Consider the following 17,430-nt stretch of genomic DNA (forward strand, 5'->3'; position numbering starts at 1 on the left):
TTGATCTACGGTGTAGAGCGCCACCCTGCGTTCAAATTAATGACGAGCACAAGACAACGCATCATCCTGATGGTCATACTGTACGTTCACGTTGATGCTTCACTATACAGTTAAACCATAAAACATGATTACAAATCAAACAAAACAATTAATGAGGAAAGGTTGTTTTATTTATTAGGAAAAAAACGAGTGGATATAATAACCAGCATATATATATATAATATAAAGTCACCCTGTCATATCCCCCACTATAATCTTTTGACTTTCACCACACTCAGGTCAGGTTGTTTGTCATCCAATAAAACACTGCAAATATTCTGGTCAACAATGACGTTTCAATCAAACATATGACCATAGGTTATCCAGTAAACCTTTCACACCCATTTATAAACAATCCTTCTTGATCTGATTATCATATTCTCCATAAAGAAATATTTTAGGAATCACATCTTAATGAGATGTACTTCAAGATCTAAATGTGGCATTCATTTAGTTTAAAGACAATATTATTTCCGTATTTTTTTTTTTTTTTTTTTTAACAATAGAAAGATGGGTGAAGAATGCCTTGTCAGCACAACAGACACAGTGTTCAAATCCCGCCTCCACAGCTTCAACCCTCCAGTTGCTCTGAACAATACAAAAAGACAAGAGCGAATAGATACAATCCATTTCATACCATTCAAGACATTTTACAAGTGTATTAAAGACCTGAGTAATCAAATCAGTTCCCACTGTATAATCTCCATGCATTGCATTATCAATGTACGAGTACACCTACTTGACATGGTTTAGCAGGAATTTGTGCAACAGTGCGCCACATTTAACTGGCTAACTGATGTGACCAACTTCACATTAAGCTTTGAAGTCCATTTACCCAGAGGGTCAATGCATCGGTCTTTGGAGCTGCCAGTTACTTACTGTAAGTTACTGCAGCAGGAGTATGCATCAGGTAATAGTGAGTGAACAGAGTTTGAAAAAGCAGGCATTTGTTAATGAAAGACATTCAATTACGCTCCTCTCCTACACCACCTCAACTGAACAGACGCCGTAACGCATTAACCCAGCCACACACACAACCGCCACACACACACAACCGCCACACTATGTCCGCCCACCTCAAATGATGTGGACAGATGTCTCGGTGTCCTTTTAGGACAAATGACAGACGAGTCATTTTTAGTCAGCAATATCACTTATTTCCCTGGTAGTTGATGTAGATGTGTGTGACTAAACTCAATGAAGACAAAAAGTCAACCTATGCCAAAGTGTTTATGTAAACTGCTGCTTAACATATCCAATTAAATCCTGTAATATATCTATATATTTCAATATGTCAACAGAAAATATTACGTACATGGAATGGCATTGATGTTATACATGTCCCCTGTTTTTTAAGCAAGTGACAAACAGCCAATAAGTTAGACCAGGGGCCATAATTTAAATATGAACAGCCAATTCAAGTCAGTTGTTGAATATATTTGTTTGAAGGAATAACCATGCCATCCCACTTCTGTGAGTTCATCTACGTTGCTAAGAAACATGCAGATATTTAGAATCAGCGTTTGAACTCAATCATGATGAAACCTCATTTCTGGTTGTGAAGCAAATATGTGGCAACAGGCAATGATGAGCCAAAAGCTAGAAGAGAGTAGAATGAAGAAAGAAAAGGTCAGTTCGTAACTCCAGTTACAGGAACATTAGTTTGTAACCTCCGTTCTAGGCCAGGGGAATCTAGCTCTTCTATGGTTCAGCAGACGTCTGCTGTCATAAACCATGGTAGAACACCAATAGGTAGAAGAACCCTCACCCAGACCTCCCTCTATTTGGCTGAATTTAGACAGGCAGCGCAATTCTGATTCTCTCTTCCCCCCCACTAATTGGTCTTTTAACCAATCACATCAAATATGTTTCAGAGCTGATCTGATTATTCAAAAGATCAATTAGTGAAAAAAAGTTTAGAGTTGGGCTGCTTGTCTGAACGCTGTCAAACTGTCAGACTTGTCCAAATGCTAAATATTCTGTCTTCGACTGGCACACACACACACACACACAGTGCTGAAGAATCTTTCTATGCTTTGTGTAAACAAAAACGAGCGATTCAGCAAACAAGAGTAGAAAGATGTTCTTCCCATCATGCCTCCATCCAGTTTCTATTGACACTGAGGGAGAGGTGGGCCAGGTGTGTCACTGCTCAGGAAGGTTTGGTTCTGCTCTAGTCTCGTCACCCCAGAGTCCTGTCCAATCAGAGGCTAGCTCTTGGTAGGGCGTAGCTTCCGGCGGAAGTACTCAGGCGCGGCCTCGACCAGCCAATCAGCATCCACCAGACACAGGTCCCTCATGTAGCACTTCGAGGTGTGCAGGAGCTCATTGAAGACCACGTAAGCAGGCTTGGCCTGGAAGAGGACAGAGGAGGGGTGGATGGCAACAGGCTGGTGGGTATCCAGGGCCGTGTAGCTGCCATCTGGCTGCAGCTCTGCAGCGTTCATAAACAGACCGTGGGCCAGGCAGCGACGCACACTCCCCGTGTCCGACCCGCACGACTCCAGCTTCATGCTCAGCTGGTACAGAGGGGAGAAGGAGAGGTCATTATGTGTGAAAAGAGATAAATCATATGGAAATATCATGGACTTGTTCAGGTGAAAGATTTCCATGTTTGAATTCATCAGCCGATTAGAAGACCTAAGAGGTGAAATGTTGCCGCCAACACATTTGGAAAAATTGCAGTGTGCAGATTCCCCTCTTGCTGATGAACAGCCATGTTGAGAGACCTGGTTACTTGTGATGTTAGGGACTTGTTCTCCTACCTTAAGGCAGATCTCTCGGAGCTGTGCACGGACCTCTCCAACCATGCTCATGTTCCTGCTGTTGACAAAGTTCTCCCGACACCACTCCTACAACACACACAGAGCCTGTACTGACTACACCATCTAGAAACCATAACACTTCATCAATAAACACTAGGGGCTGGTGATGAACGTCTGGACTAAAAAAAAATACTCGATGGAGAAGCATTTTATTTATTTACCAATGATGATTTTTTTGCCCTTTTTCTCCCCAATATACAATTGGTAGTTACAGTCTAGTTTCATCGCTGCAACTCCCGTACGGACTCGGGAGACGCGAAGGTCGAGAGCCGTGCGTCCTCCGAAACACAACCCAGCCAAGCCACACTGCTTCTTGACACAGTGCCCGCTTAACCCGGAAGCCAGCCGCCCCAATGTGTCAGAGGAAACACTGTACACCTGGCGACCGTGTCAGCGTGCACTGTGCCCGGCCCGCCACAGGAGTCGCTAGTGTGCGCAGCCGGCCAAACCCTCCCCTAACCCGGACAACACTGGGCAAAATGGGTCTCCCGGTCGCGGCCGGCTGCGACAGAACCTGGACTCGAACCCAGAATCTCTAGTGGCACAGCTAGTGCCTTAGACCACTGCACCACTCGGGAGGCCTGGAAAAGCATTTTAGTCTGGGGACCTGACCCTATATGTCCAGAGATATTGTACAGACTGTATGAAGGCTCCTAAAGGCCTCTTCGTTCTGACCCCTGACCTTGTTGGCGTTTACTTTCTTGAAGGCTCTGTAGATGTTGAGCAGGGTCAAGTGATCTCCCTCGCTGGTGGTGAACTTCTTGCGTGCGGCGAGACACTCCTCTCGGCGTGCGGGCGGGTTATAGAGCACCGTGTCCACCGACAGCAGAGACACGATGGTCAGCACCTCCTCAGAACACTGGAAGTCTGGTGACAGCAAGATGGTCTGTAGACACACACACACACGAGAGAGAGAGAGAGAGAGAGAGAGAGAAGAGAAAGAGAGAGCGAGACAGTCAGAAAGAATGTTTCAATACAGTATTTATTGTCATGGCTCCTTATAAACAATAGAAAGGGGGATGCCTAGTCAGTTACACAACTGAAGACCCATTTCTTCCTGTGTGTCCATCTTACCTTGGCATAGCGTGGCTCCAGGGGGAAGCTGGCCATCTTCTTGCCCAGAGGAGTGAGGGTGACCTGCTCACCTTTCCTCCCTACAGCCCCTAGCAGATCCAGCTGCTCCACCGCCGAACGCATCGCCTCTGAACAGTCACATTACGTTATTACAACCATCTCTGACCAGTCACATCACACCCACAACGTTATTACAACACATTCTGACCAAACACATCAACAACACCAAACAAAACTGTAACAGTCCAGCAGTACGACTAACTCTTATCTGAGCTTACAACGCAGTGGATTAATACCCGTTTTAAAATGGGTTCTACCATGTCTGGTGACTTTATCATCACAGTGAAGACACACTGCTTACCAGGAGAAGGCTTAGACATGAAGTCAAAGTTCATCACGTCAGGGATCCCCAGAGCCAGAAGCTGAAGCACGACACTGGCCAGGTTACACCTGCAGAGAGAACACAAGAGCAGAACACTCAATCACAACGACAGAGACATGTTTCAACTTATACTGCAGCAACAACTGGGTTGTGTTCATTAGAGCACACTGTAGCAAAAACCTTTTGCAACAGAGAAAAAAAAAAAGAGCATTTCCTATTGGACATGTTGAGATAGTACTTCTCTGGTTGGCGTCTATTGAAAATAGTTCTGTTCTCTTCCAACAGGTGTCGTGTCTTTGGCGTCATTAAAACTGAAGACTTATTTATCAAATAACTTCTGGTCGGTATCGATAGTCTCAGAGTTTAACCACGTGGGATGGTTAAAAGATTCAGCAATCTACTCAAGCCTTATTTCCCTCTGTGATAAGAGGTACTGGTCTGGTCTCAACCCTTAGCCCTCTCGTAATTGAGGTAAGCTCGGTCTGAAGTGGGAAAAACCCCCATCTGGGTTTTATTCGGGACATAGAAAAGGGCTTGTCTCATGACGCCAGGTCCTGTCTGTGGCCCTGGGGGGTCGTGCCAATGACTTAGTGAAACTTTAAACAGAAATACAATTCTCTCACATTCACATCATTACATAGCATCACGTCATTTCACAAATAGTTTCATCTTTACTCATTCATTTTATACAATTAGATGTAAGCCTCATAACTGAGGCTATTGTATAAACAGCGTTATGGTAACGTGGCCGTATTGTCTCTCATGAGTTTCACAAAATTGTACCAAACGGACCAGTTTGTAGCTGGATTCTTCACCGATCTTTTATACATTCTCCAGAACATAAATATTGTTCGGACCTCCAGTTCTGTGAGGTGGAAGAAATTCCTTTGTTCTCTCTATGAAAACTCACTCTCTCTATACTCTGGCCATGAGGAGGGGATCTCCTCTAGGAATTTACGACCTCTCTGACCACAGCAGCCTGGGTGTAGGAGACAGAGGTAGTGGGATGGTGCAGAGGGAGGGGGAATAGTGCTCTCTGTACCCAAAGAGGGCAACGTCATGACACAGGTCAACAGTGACTACACTTGCTTTGGTTGCTCATGTATTCTATACACATCTGTTCACCTGATCCAACTTCAGCCATGGTGGTCCTACCTCCATCCACAGGCATAGGGATCTGACTGTGTGTGTGTGTCCTACCTTTGTATCTCAGGCACAGTCATGGGGATGAGGTTGTCAAACTCGTCCTCGGTGTAGAGACGGTAGACAGAGCCAGAGTCCTCTCTGCCAGCCCTGCCAGCCCTCTGCCACGCCTGGGCTTTAGATACCCGCTGTACTGCTAACACCTCCAGACCGCTCTCTGAGGGACGGATACAATACGTACATTACAATGGAAATAAAATCTCCTTTTTAAAAATCTTCAATCCCTTCATACGTGTGTATTGTTTTTTTCCAAACATTGGAAAACATTACCAGATAAAATTAATTCATTAATTCACACCAGGGCCACAGAACTGAGTGACTGACAGGTAGAGAAAGAGATAGGAAATGAGGTTAAACAGCTTTGTGTACTGTGACAAGTCTCACCTGGGTTGAAGCGTTTTGCTTTCACCATGCCTGTATCAATGACGTATTTGATCCCAGAGATGGTGATCGACGTCTCTGCTATGTTGGTGGACAGGATTACCTTCCTACAACCCTGGCAAAACAAACAGAGGACAATAGATATATTAAGTTCAACTGTCCAGTATTTACAGATTACTATGAAATAATGACCTACAATATGAGTGAAATAGTTTCCCTTCCAGAAAATGGTTAAAAAAAAAATATAATCCCCCTACAATTTAGGCCACAAGTACGAGTACAGGATGAGTCAACAACATTATTCAGGTAGGAGTTAACAGAATATTCACTTTTAAAACTGAGATTGTCACTGGACTGTTACTTTAATATGAAGCCTTAAGTTGCTTGAGGAGACCATGCATCACAAATAAATGATGTCAGGATATTGTACACGCCCCTCTAATATCCTACCTTCGGTGCAGGCTGGAAGACCCTGAGCTGCTGTGCAGGGGGTAGGGAGGCGTACAGAGGGATGACAGTCATGGGACCACAGCTGTCAGGGAGGTGCTTGGCGATGTCGCGGCAGGTACGAGCCAGCGCCTCTATCTCCTCCTGTCCTGTCATGAACACCAGGATGTCATGTGACGCAGGGGCTTCCTGTTCAAGGATGGACGCATCACAACCACAATCTTGTCTGTCATCATATGTTGATTTGGAATCACGTGTAACTTGTGTTTTTCAGAAAGGTATGATTCATGTTATGAGGTTGAGTAGTGATATGAGGGTGTCTGGTAGCCTGGTTAAAGAAGACTGAACTAGTGAATGAAAAGATTCAGAAAACAGCTATTGTACATCTGCAGTCCCCGGGCAGGTGGAGAGATATATATATATATATATACAAAACCAGGCAAAAGTATTTTCTACATTGTTGAATAATAGTGAAGACATAAAAACAATGAATTAACACATTGAATCATGTAGTAACCAAAAGTGTTCAATCAAACTATATGTATATTTGAGATTCTTCAAAGTAGCCACCCTTTGCCTTGATGACAGCTTTGCACACACTTGACATTCTCTCAACCAATTGAGATGGTTTGGTTGGACTGCAGAATGAATGAAAAGCAGCCAACAAGTGCTCAACATGTGGGAACTCATTCAAGACTGTTGGAAAATCATTCCAGGTGAAGCTGGTTGAGAGAATGCTAAGAGTGTGCAAAGCTGTCATCAAGGCAAAAGGTGGCTATTTTGAAGAATCTAAAATATATTTTGATTTGTTTAACACTTTTGGTTACTTCATGATTCCATTTGTGTTATTTCGTAGATTTGATGTCTTCACTATTATTCTACAATGTAGAAAATAGTAAAAAATAAAGAATAACCCTTGAATGAGTAGGTGTCCAAACTTCTGACTGGTACTCTAAGTGAAAAACTATATGGGATGCTGGGCTGAAGGGAGATAACCACAGACTGCATACACTGCCTGCTACGTTAGGTTAGATACACACAGACCCCATACACCGCCTGCTGCGTTAGGTTAGATACACACAGACCCCATACACCGCCTGCTACGTTAGGTTAGATACACACAGACCCCATACACCCCCTGCTACGTTAGGTTACATACACCCCCTGCTACATTAGGTTAGATATACACAGACCCCATACACCGCCTGCTACGTTAGGTTAGGTACACACAGACCCCATACACCCCCTGCTACGTTAGGTTAGATATACACAGACCCCATACACCGCCTGCTACGTTAGGTTAGATACATAGAGACCCCATACACCGCCTGCTACGTTAGGTTACATACACCGCCTGCTACGTTAGGTTAGATATACACAGACCCCATACACCGCCTGCTACGTTAGGTTAGATATACACAGACCCCATACACCCCCTTCTACGTTAGGTTAGATATACACAGACCCCATACACCCCCTTCTACATTAGGTTAGATGTACACAGACCCCATACATCGCCTGCTACGTTAGGTTAGATACACACAGACCCCATACACCGCCTGCTACGTTAGGTTAGATACACACAGACCCCATACACCGCCTGCTACGTTAGGTTAGATACACACAGACCCCATACACCGCCTGCTACGTTAGGTTAGATACACACAGACCCCATACACCGCCTGCTGCAGTAGTTTTCATTAAGCAAATATTCAACCGAGTTCACTTCACAAATGTGGTAATTAACTGCAACGCCCATAATTGGCCATTGGCCTCTTTCTTTTCCGGCATGAACAGAGATGGATACACTTTTAGGTCTGCTCCGTTAAGTCACACGTCCATACCTGATGGATCTGGAAGACTGAGACCAGTGCAGCCTGCAGGTAGTCTGACTGGGGCTGCTTGGTGTAGTACATCTGGATGGGGTGCTGCCTGCCCTCCAGGTACAGCACAGGAGACTTGTTGAAGTACTGAGAGAACAGGTCCACGTCCATGGTGGCTGACATCACAATCACCTAGAACAGTACATTGGAGAGGCAATATATCAGATTTATTAATAAACCCTTCTTTCTTTTTTTACACACTAGTCTTGAAGTTGTCTTGGGAGAGTATTGTTGACATTGTACATTGGGTGCTTTGACAATGGAACACCAGATCAGGGGTGCACACACACACACACACACACACACACACACACACACAATTCTATGTAGTCTACAGTCAGTGACCTAGCCTGGAATTCAAAGTGATATGTTCCGTTTCACCATTGTTTCAGATCCTATCACTTTGGATTCCAGGCTACTAGCAATGACCTACCTTGAGGGGGACCTTGTTCTGTTCTCTGCGTTTGCGCTGGGCAGCCTTTACCACTCCGAAAAGCACGTCAGTGTGCACAGTGCGCTCGTGGGCCTCATCCAGCACCACCACTGTGTAGCGTAGCAGTAAGGGGTCTCCTATGGCCTCACGCAGGAGCATACCATCTGTCATGAACTTCAGCTTCGTCTCCGAGGAGGTGACATCCTCAAATCGCACCGTGTAGCCAACCTGAAAAGGAGGGTTGGATTTCCCCCGATTTGATTGTTTGGTAACAGTCCACATACAGCCTAGCTTTAGAGAGTTTACAAGACTGAAGTTTTGTACAAGACTTATAAAACTACAAGACAAGGATTGTCGTTGGATACATGCAGCCACTGATGATGATTTTTTTATTTTTTTATTTCACCTTTATTTAACCAGGTAGGCAAGTTGAGAACAACTTCTCATTTACAATTGCGACCTGGCCAAGATAAAGCAAAGCAGTTCGACAACATACAACAACACAGAATAATACAGTAGAAAAATAAGTCTATATACAATGTGAGCAAATGAGGTGAGATAAGGGAGGTAAAGGCAAAAAAGTCCATGGTGGCGAAGTACATACAATATAGCAAGTAAAACACTGGAATGGTAGATTTGTAGTAGAAGAAAGTGCAAAGTAGAAATAGAAATAATGGGGTGCAAAGGAGCAAAATAAAATAAATAAATACAGTAGGGGAAGAGGAAGTTGTTTGGGCTAAATTACAGATGGGCTATGTACAGGTGCAGTGATCTGTGAGCTGCTCTGACAGCTGGTGCTTAAAGCTAGTGAGGGAGATAAGTGTTTCCAGTTTCAGAGATTTTGGTAGTTCGTTCCAGTCATTGGCAGCAGAGAACTGGAAAGAGAGACGGCCAAAGGAGGAATTGGCTTTGGGGGTGACCAGAGAGATATACCTGCTGGAGCGCGTGCTACAGGTGGGTGCTGCTATGGTGACCAGTGAGCTGAGATAAGGGGGGACTTTACCTAGCAGGGTCTTGTAGATGACCTGGAGCCAGTGGGTTTGGCGACGATTATGAAGCGAAGGCCAGCCACCGAGAGCATACAGGTCGCAGTGGTGGGTAGTATATGGGGCTTTGGTGACAAAACGGATGGCACTGTGATAGACTGCATCCAGTTTGTTGAGTAGGGTATTGGAGGCTATTTTGTAAATGACTTCGCCGAAGTCGAGGATCGGTAGGATGGTCAGTTTTACTAGGGTATATTTGGCAGCATGAGTGAAGGAGGCTTTGTTGCGAAATAGGAAGCCAATTCTAGATTTAACTTTTGATTGGAGATGTTTGATGTGAGTTTGGAAGGAGAGTTCACAGTCTAACCAGACACCCAGGTATTTGTAGTTGTCCACATATTCTAAGTCAGAACCGTCCAGAGTAGTGATGCTGGACGGGCGGTCAGGTGCAGGCAGCGATCGGTTGAAGAGCATGCATTTAGTTTTACTTGTATTTAAGAGCAGTTGGAGGCCACGGAAGGAGAGTTGTATGGCATTGAAGCTCGTCTGGAGGGTTGTTAACACAGTGTCCAAAGAAGGGCTAGAAGTATACAGAATGGTGTCGTCTGCGTAGAGGTGGATCAGAGAATCACCAGCAGCAAGAGCGACATCATTGATGTATACAGAGAAAAGAGTTGGCCCAAGAATTGAACCCTGTGGCACCCCCATAGAGACTGCCAGAGGTCCGGACAACAGGCCCTCCGATTTGACACACTGAACTCTATCAGAGAAGTAGTTGGTGAACCAGGCGATGCAATCATTAGAGAAACCAAGGCTATTGAGTCTGCTGATGAGGATGCTTTGGCCAGGTCAATGAAAACGGCAGCACAGTATTGTTTCTTATCGATGGCGGTTACGATATCGTTTAGGACCTTGAGCTTGGCTGAGGTGCACCCATGACCAACTCTGAAACCAGATTGCATAGCGGAGAAGGTGAGGTGGGATTCGAAATGGTTGGTGATCTGTTTGATAACTTGGCTTTCGAAGACCTTAGAAAGGTAGGGTAGGATAGATATAGGTCTGTAGCAGTTTGTGTCTGGAGTGTCTCCCCCTTTCAAGACGGGGATGACAGCAGCTGCTTTCCAATCTATGGGAATCTCAGACGACACGAAAGAGAGGTTGAACAGGCTAGTAATAGGGGTTGCAATAATTTCGGCAGATAATTTTAGAAAGAAAGGGTCCAGATTGTCTAGCCCGGCTGATTTGTAGGGGTCCAGATTTTGCAGCTCTTTCAGAACATCAGCTGAATGGATTTGGGACTACCTGTGTATATTGGTTTCTAACTTCCCTGAAAAGTTGCATATCACGGGGGCTGTTTGATGCTAATGCAGAAAACCACAGGATGTTTTTGTGTTGGTTAAGGGCAGTCAGGTCTGGGGAGAACCAAGGGCTATATCTGTTCCTGGATCTAAATTTCTTGAATGGAGCGTGCTTATTTAAGATGGTGAGGAAGGCATTTAAAAAAGATAACCAGGCATTGTCTACTGATGGGATGAGGTCAATATCCTTCCAGGATACCAGGGCCAGGTCGATTAGAAAGGCTTGCTGGCTGAAATGTTTCAGGGAGTGTTTGACAGTGATGAGTGGATGTCGTTTGACCGCTGACCCATTACGGATGCAGGCAATGAGGCAGTGATCACTGAGATCTTGGTTGAAAACAGCAGAGGTGTATTTAGAGGGCAGGTTGGTTAGGATGATATCTATGAGGGTGCCCGTGTTTACGGCTTTGGGGTGGTACCTGGTGGGTTCATTAATAATTTGTGTGAGATTGAGGGCGTCAAGCTTGGATTGTAGGATGGCTGGGGTGTTAAGCATGTCCCAGTTTGGTCACCTAGTAGCACGAGCTCTGAAGATAGATGGGGGCAATCAGTTCACATATGATGATGATAAGGTAACAACCACCACATTGATATTGAATGAATTACAAAAACATGTTTTCTACTAGAGTTTGACCACCACAGATTGTAAAAAAATGTTTTTACGCACCAGCTTCCCCAGCTGAGTTCTCTTCTCCTCTGCCACCCTCGTTGCCAGGGAGATAGCTGCCACTCGGCGGGGCTGTGTCACAGCGACGATGCCCTGTCGCCCGATGCCAGCTTCATACAGGTACTGAGGAATCTGGGTGGTCTTCCCAGAACCCGTCTCACCTGAGGGACAGGGCATTAGAAGACACAATGGTTTGGTCAGCCAATGTTAAAAGTTGAAGGCAAAATCTACAGTATATGATGATTGCAATCACATGAACAATCAACACAGGTACTCAGATGAACAAGGAGGGACCTCTGAATTTGTTCAATAAAAAAAAAAATTACAACTTGTTTTCGTTGCAAAATGTTTTTTTTCTGACTGATGCTTACACCCCAGGTGAGTCCTGGGGGTATGTTCACTAGGATCCATACAGAAGCCAACAAATAATCAAATAAAATTGTATTTGTCACATGCTTTGTAAACAACAGGTGTAGACTAAGGGCGTCCGCATGCTTCCCAGCTGAAACACTTCTGTGGAGTGTGTGAATATATTCTGACAATGTTTTTAGTTTTTTTTGGGTTTCGGTGAGGGGTTTTCCGGCTGTTCGGGGACACAAAAACAAAGTTCCAGAGCCAAAGTAAAATGCTTACGGGCCCTTCCCAACACAGCAGAGAGAAGAATTTAGAAAATAATAGAAAAATAATAAAACTGAGGAATAAATACACAATGAGTAACGTTAACTTACGGCAGGTAGCCTAGTGGTTAGAGTGTAGGGGGGGGGGGGGGGGGGGGGTAGGTAGCCTAGTGGTTAGAGTGTAGGGGGGGGTAGGTAGTCTAGTGGTTAGAGTGTAGGGGGGCAGGTAGTCTAGTGGTTAGAGTGTAGGGGGGCAGGTAGTCTAGTGGTTAGAGTGTAGGGGGGGTAGGTAGCCTAGTGGTTAGAGTGTAGGGGGGTAGGTAGCCTAGTGGTTAGAGTGTAGGGGGGGTAGGTAGCCTAGTGGTAAGAGTGTAGGAGTGGTAGGTAGCGTAGTGGTTAGAGTGTAGGGGGGGCAGGTAGCCTAGTGGTTAGAGTGTAGGGGGGGCAGGTAGCCTAGTGTTTAGAGTGTAGGGGGGGCAGGTAGCCTAGTGTTTAGAGTGTAGGGGCGGTAGGTAGTCTAGTGGTTAGAGTGTAGGGGGGGCAGGTAGTCTAGTGGTTAGAGTGTAGGGGTGGTAGGTAGCCTAGTGGTCAGAGTGTAGGGGTGGTAGGTAGCCTAGTGGTTAGAGTGTAGGGGGGGCAGGTAGCCTAGTGGTTAGAGTGTAGGGGTGGTAGGTAGCCTAGTGGTTAGAGTGTAGGGGTGGTAGGTAGCCTAGTGGTTAGAGTGTAGGGGTGGTAGGTAGCCTAGTGGTTAGAGTGTAGGAGTGGTAGAGAGCCTAGTGGTTAGAGTGTAGGGGTGGTAGGTAGCCTAGTGGTTAGAGTGTAGGGGTGGTAAGTAGCCTAGTGGTTAGAGTGTAGGGGTGGTAGGTAGCCTAGTGGTTAGAGTGTAGGGGTGGTAGGTAGCCTAGTGGTTAGAGTGTAGGAGTGGTAGAGAGCCTAGTGGTTAGAGTGTAGGGGTGGTAGGTAGCCTAGTGGTTAGAGTGTAGGGGTGGTAGGTAGCCTAGTGGTTAGAGTGTGGGGTCTCTCAATGGTGCAGCTGTAGAACTTTTCTGAGGATCTCAGGGCCTATGCTGAATCTTCTCAGCCTCATGAGAGGGAAGAAGCATTGTTGTGCCTTCATGACTATGTTAAGTGTGTGGACCATGAGAATTCTTTAGTGATGTGGACACGGAGGAACTTGAAACTCTCAACCCGCTCCACTAGAGCCCCGGAACATTTTTGGGGTTAACATTTATTGCAAAAAGGTTTTGTTACGATATGCGACTAATGAATACACACCTGATGTACCACTGACAGTTGGCCATTAAGATCACTAGCTATTTATCAATCATGATTTGACCTCACATTTTTCCAAGTACCCAGATGTCATGAATGCAACGGAACTCCGGAAGAAAAAGGAGGTCAAATCATAACGTCAATGATCTCGGGTCTAGAAAGACGCCCGAGTGTCAGACTTGGAATTCCGAGTTGGATGACTGTTTAAAACTATTTTTCCAAGTCGGAGCTTGTTTTTTTTTTATAGATTTCCGAGTTCACAGATGTTTTGACACCAGGCTCACGAGGCAACCCGATTACACAAATAATGCTATTAACTAGGGATGCACGATATATCGGTGAACATATCGGAAGCGGACGATATTAGCTAAAAATGCCAACATCTGTATCGGCCCGATTTTTTGTTTAACGCCGATGTTCAAAACCGATGTCAAAGCTGACGTACAAACCTATATAACGTAGGTACATGACGTAATGACGCCCACAATGTCTGCTGTGTGGATCGAGCAGTCAACAAGTCGAGCAGTCATTTGAAAGAGCAAGAACATTTGAACGTGACAACTGAAAGGCGAAATCCATTAACGGCAAGATAATGGAATTCATTGCCCTTGACAATCAACCGTTCTCTGTCATGGGTGATGTTGGCTTTCGCCGACTGATCGAGCACAGCTACACACTACCAAGTGCACTATTTTTCAGATGTTGCCCTACCGGACTTAAAACAGTAATAACGTCACTGCTATCAGCTTCACGACTGACATTTGGACCAGAGATATCAGCCCCATGAGCATGCTGAGTCTGACAGCCCAGTGGGTCTTCGAGGATTTAGTACTGAGGAAAGCCGTACTGCATGCTCATGAATGTGCGGGTTATCATACCGCTGCTGCCATTTAAATGACATTTGACAACATGTTTGAAACATGAACACACTAGCTAGCTCCATTCAGACAACTGACTGGAGAAATAAGCTCATCAACTGTGTCTGCAGCAGACGTGATACCCTCTGGCATGGCATTGAAACACCTGCTCTTCAAAACTACCAACAGGATGTGAACAAGCGATTCGGTGGCATTCTCTCTTTACTGTGTCGCCACCATACTCAAGGCTATGTACATGTACCATTACTGCGATGCAGACAAGAAACAGGGTTTACGTGAAATGTTACAGACACAGCTGGACAAGATGGAAACGGACAGAGTGACAAGTGCGCACAGAGGAAGAGAGGCCACAGACAGAGCTGAAACTTCACTGCTTGACATGCATGATGAAATCCTGGTTGAGAATGAAACGACTGAACAACAAAACAGCAAGTAAGTGAAAGAAATAGGTTTTGATTATGTTTTACTGGTAATGGGGGACATACGTAAATGGCAACAAAATAACTTTTTGGTCATTGTGGTGTGTGTAACCTTTATTTAACTAGGCCAGTCAGTTAAAAACAAATTCTTATTTACAATGACGGCCTACCTGTTATTGTTGAACTGGCTATTTGTTTGCATAACTTATATAATATACCGGGGAAGCTATGCTACAATATTAAGTATATAAACTACGGATAAATCAACTGCTGAAGACAAGAAGAACTACACCCGGCGACAGGAAGTGCGTCACGAGGCTGGGACCAGCCTGCACGCCGACGTTAGGATGAGCAAGTTTAAACCACGCTCCTCCTCCCTCTGACGGGCCAGCAATGAGCGGGAACTATCTCTGTCAGAGTATTTAAGGATGAACAAAGGAAAGTGTCGCTCTCTTCTCTGTCTGCCCTGCGTGGTGTCACAGCGAAACCGTATTATATATATATATATATATATGAACATCATATTTTCCATTTGTACTATCATTCTATTTATGAATTAAATAATCATTGCAAAACTAAGTTGCATGGTTTGTTTATATCCTAATACCAGATTCGAATTGGCGCAACGTGACATACCCCAGACAACGCTGGGCCAATTGTGCGCCGCCCTATGGGACTCCCAATCACGGCCTGATGTGATAGTCTGGTTTCGAAACCAGAGACTGAGTGACGCCTCTTGCACTGAGATGCAATCCCTTAGACCACTGAGTCCATGTGTGTGGGTTAACTATTTAAATTGTACTAGAATGATTAAAAGGCCACTAAAATTTTAAATAAATTGGTATCGGGTTTTTTTGGCAAGGAAAATATCGGACATCGGTATCGGCCAAAAATGTCGATGCATCACTACAATTAACTTTCAACTGATGCAAAACACGCCTACCTAGTCGCCGGGCCAGATTAATCGAATCCCCTCCACGAGACAAAGTCAGATTCTTTGTGTATGAGCTATTTTGGCCTACTTACGTGGTTGTTGATTTGTAGTTTGTCGGTCTTTGTATATACACTAAACGTGTAGCAATATCGCCACAGGTGACCGGGAAATAGCCTATGGCGGTAGAGGTATGCAAAGCATACGGTTTGGAACTAATACATCTGCCTGTATGGAATTCTTGCTATGATATTTATTTATTTTCTTTGCGGCTAATAAATTGGCAAAATATTAGATCTGCGTCAGGAAACCTGTTGTTTGGGAAGCGTTTATGAACATTTGCAATCCCACCTATGCTGTGCTACAGTAGCTATTGCATTACCTTTTGACTAGGTTAAGCCAACTTACCTATCAATACAGCATTATGAAGCTGTCTAAGCTGGTTAATGAGTTGAGACTTCGCCTGGTAAATGGGAAGATTTTTCCTTTGCACGTCTATTGGTACCGATGCATTTTCCTTTCTAGGTAGCAGCATCCCAGGCTTCTTGTCAATACGGAAAAAAGGAGACCCCGGCTTAAATTTCTTCGCCGGAGGATGGTCGGGGTTGTGGGGCATGGTCTAGAGAGAACCGCTTTACAAAGCAAAACTTAAGGCTTGTTCAAAATGAAATGGAAATATATATTTTATGGTCGAATACAGCCAAGCTACACTGCGGTTGTTTACCTCATCGACACAGCTAAATCCTTCCCACGTGGTAAGTTCCGTCGCAGGAGTGTGACGTCAGATAGCCCCCCTAACGGGGAGACTATGGCGATACAGGCCGACACGCGTCACCTCACCTTCAACACCGGAGCCTAAAATCCAAAGAAGTATCACAGACAGAATAATGAGCCAGATATTTAACCGGATGTATAAATGTGAAGCACCTTTGTTGGCATTTCCACTCGCTATCAAATATGGTGATAAGAGGCAGTGGAAGGCAGTGGGAGAACATGGAACTAGATCGATTTTGACCGATATTCTGCTAATTGTCTCCAGACAGTTTTCTGTTTCCAAAACTAGAACCTGTAACACACAGAGTGGACTGCATTCAAAAAGACTTTTACCCTTTGCCAAATATGTAAACAATTGTGTTGTTTAGGAGTGCAAGGGCAAATTGAGTTGTTTTAAAATGTAACCTTTATTTAACTAGGCAAGTCAGTTTAAGAACAACTTCTTATTTACAATGATGGCCTACCGGGGAACAGTGGGTTAACTGCCTTGTTCAGGGGCAGAATGACAGATATTTACCTCGTCAGCTCAGGGATTCAATCCAGCAACCTTTCGGTTACTTGCCCAACGCTCTAACCACTAGGCTACCTGCCGCCCCAAGCACCTCACAGAGTAGGTGTTCCCTAATGGAAATATCCAAATAAATGCACCAATAGGATCGCACTAGCTCGTGCTTGACTCTGCCCAATATGATTCATTTGCTCCCATTGAAAACGACAGACTCTGGTCTACCTTGGGTTACTAATAAAAATATATATCATGCACGACCAAACTGCAGAGCGAAACAGCACAAACACCTCGTGGAAGGTCATATAACTCAAGAGATTGTGTACTGTACAGAATGTCTCCAGGTAGAGTGTACT

The 17,430-nt window shown here is 44.8% G+C and overlaps 1 protein-coding gene across 1 annotated transcript; it reads right to left on the reverse strand.

Annotated features, from left to right (window-relative positions):
* Positions 1-148: 148 nt before the first annotated feature.
* On the reverse strand, positions 149-16,683 carry dhx33 (DEAH (Asp-Glu-Ala-His) box polypeptide 33). The gene is made up of 12 exons (XM_029699567.1): positions 16,204-16,683; positions 11,679-11,839; positions 8,668-8,895; positions 8,196-8,366; positions 6,355-6,540; positions 5,908-6,019; positions 5,521-5,680; positions 4,300-4,388; positions 3,939-4,066; positions 3,547-3,750; positions 2,805-2,891; positions 149-2,558 (listed from the first exon to the last, which is right to left on the reverse strand). Exons 1-12 carry the CDS (start codon positions 16,409-16,411, stop codon positions 2,250-2,252), a joined length of 2,043 nt encoding a protein of 680 aa, XP_029555427.1. The 5' UTR covers positions 16,412-16,683; the 3' UTR covers positions 149-2,249.
* Between the last annotated feature and the right edge of the window lie 747 nt (positions 16,684-17,430).

The sequence above is a fragment of the Salmo trutta genome, chromosome 19, assembly GCF_901001165.1.
Source record: "Salmo trutta chromosome 19, fSalTru1.1, whole genome shotgun sequence".
NCBI lineage: Eukaryota > Metazoa > Chordata > Actinopteri > Salmoniformes > Salmonidae > Salmo > Salmo trutta.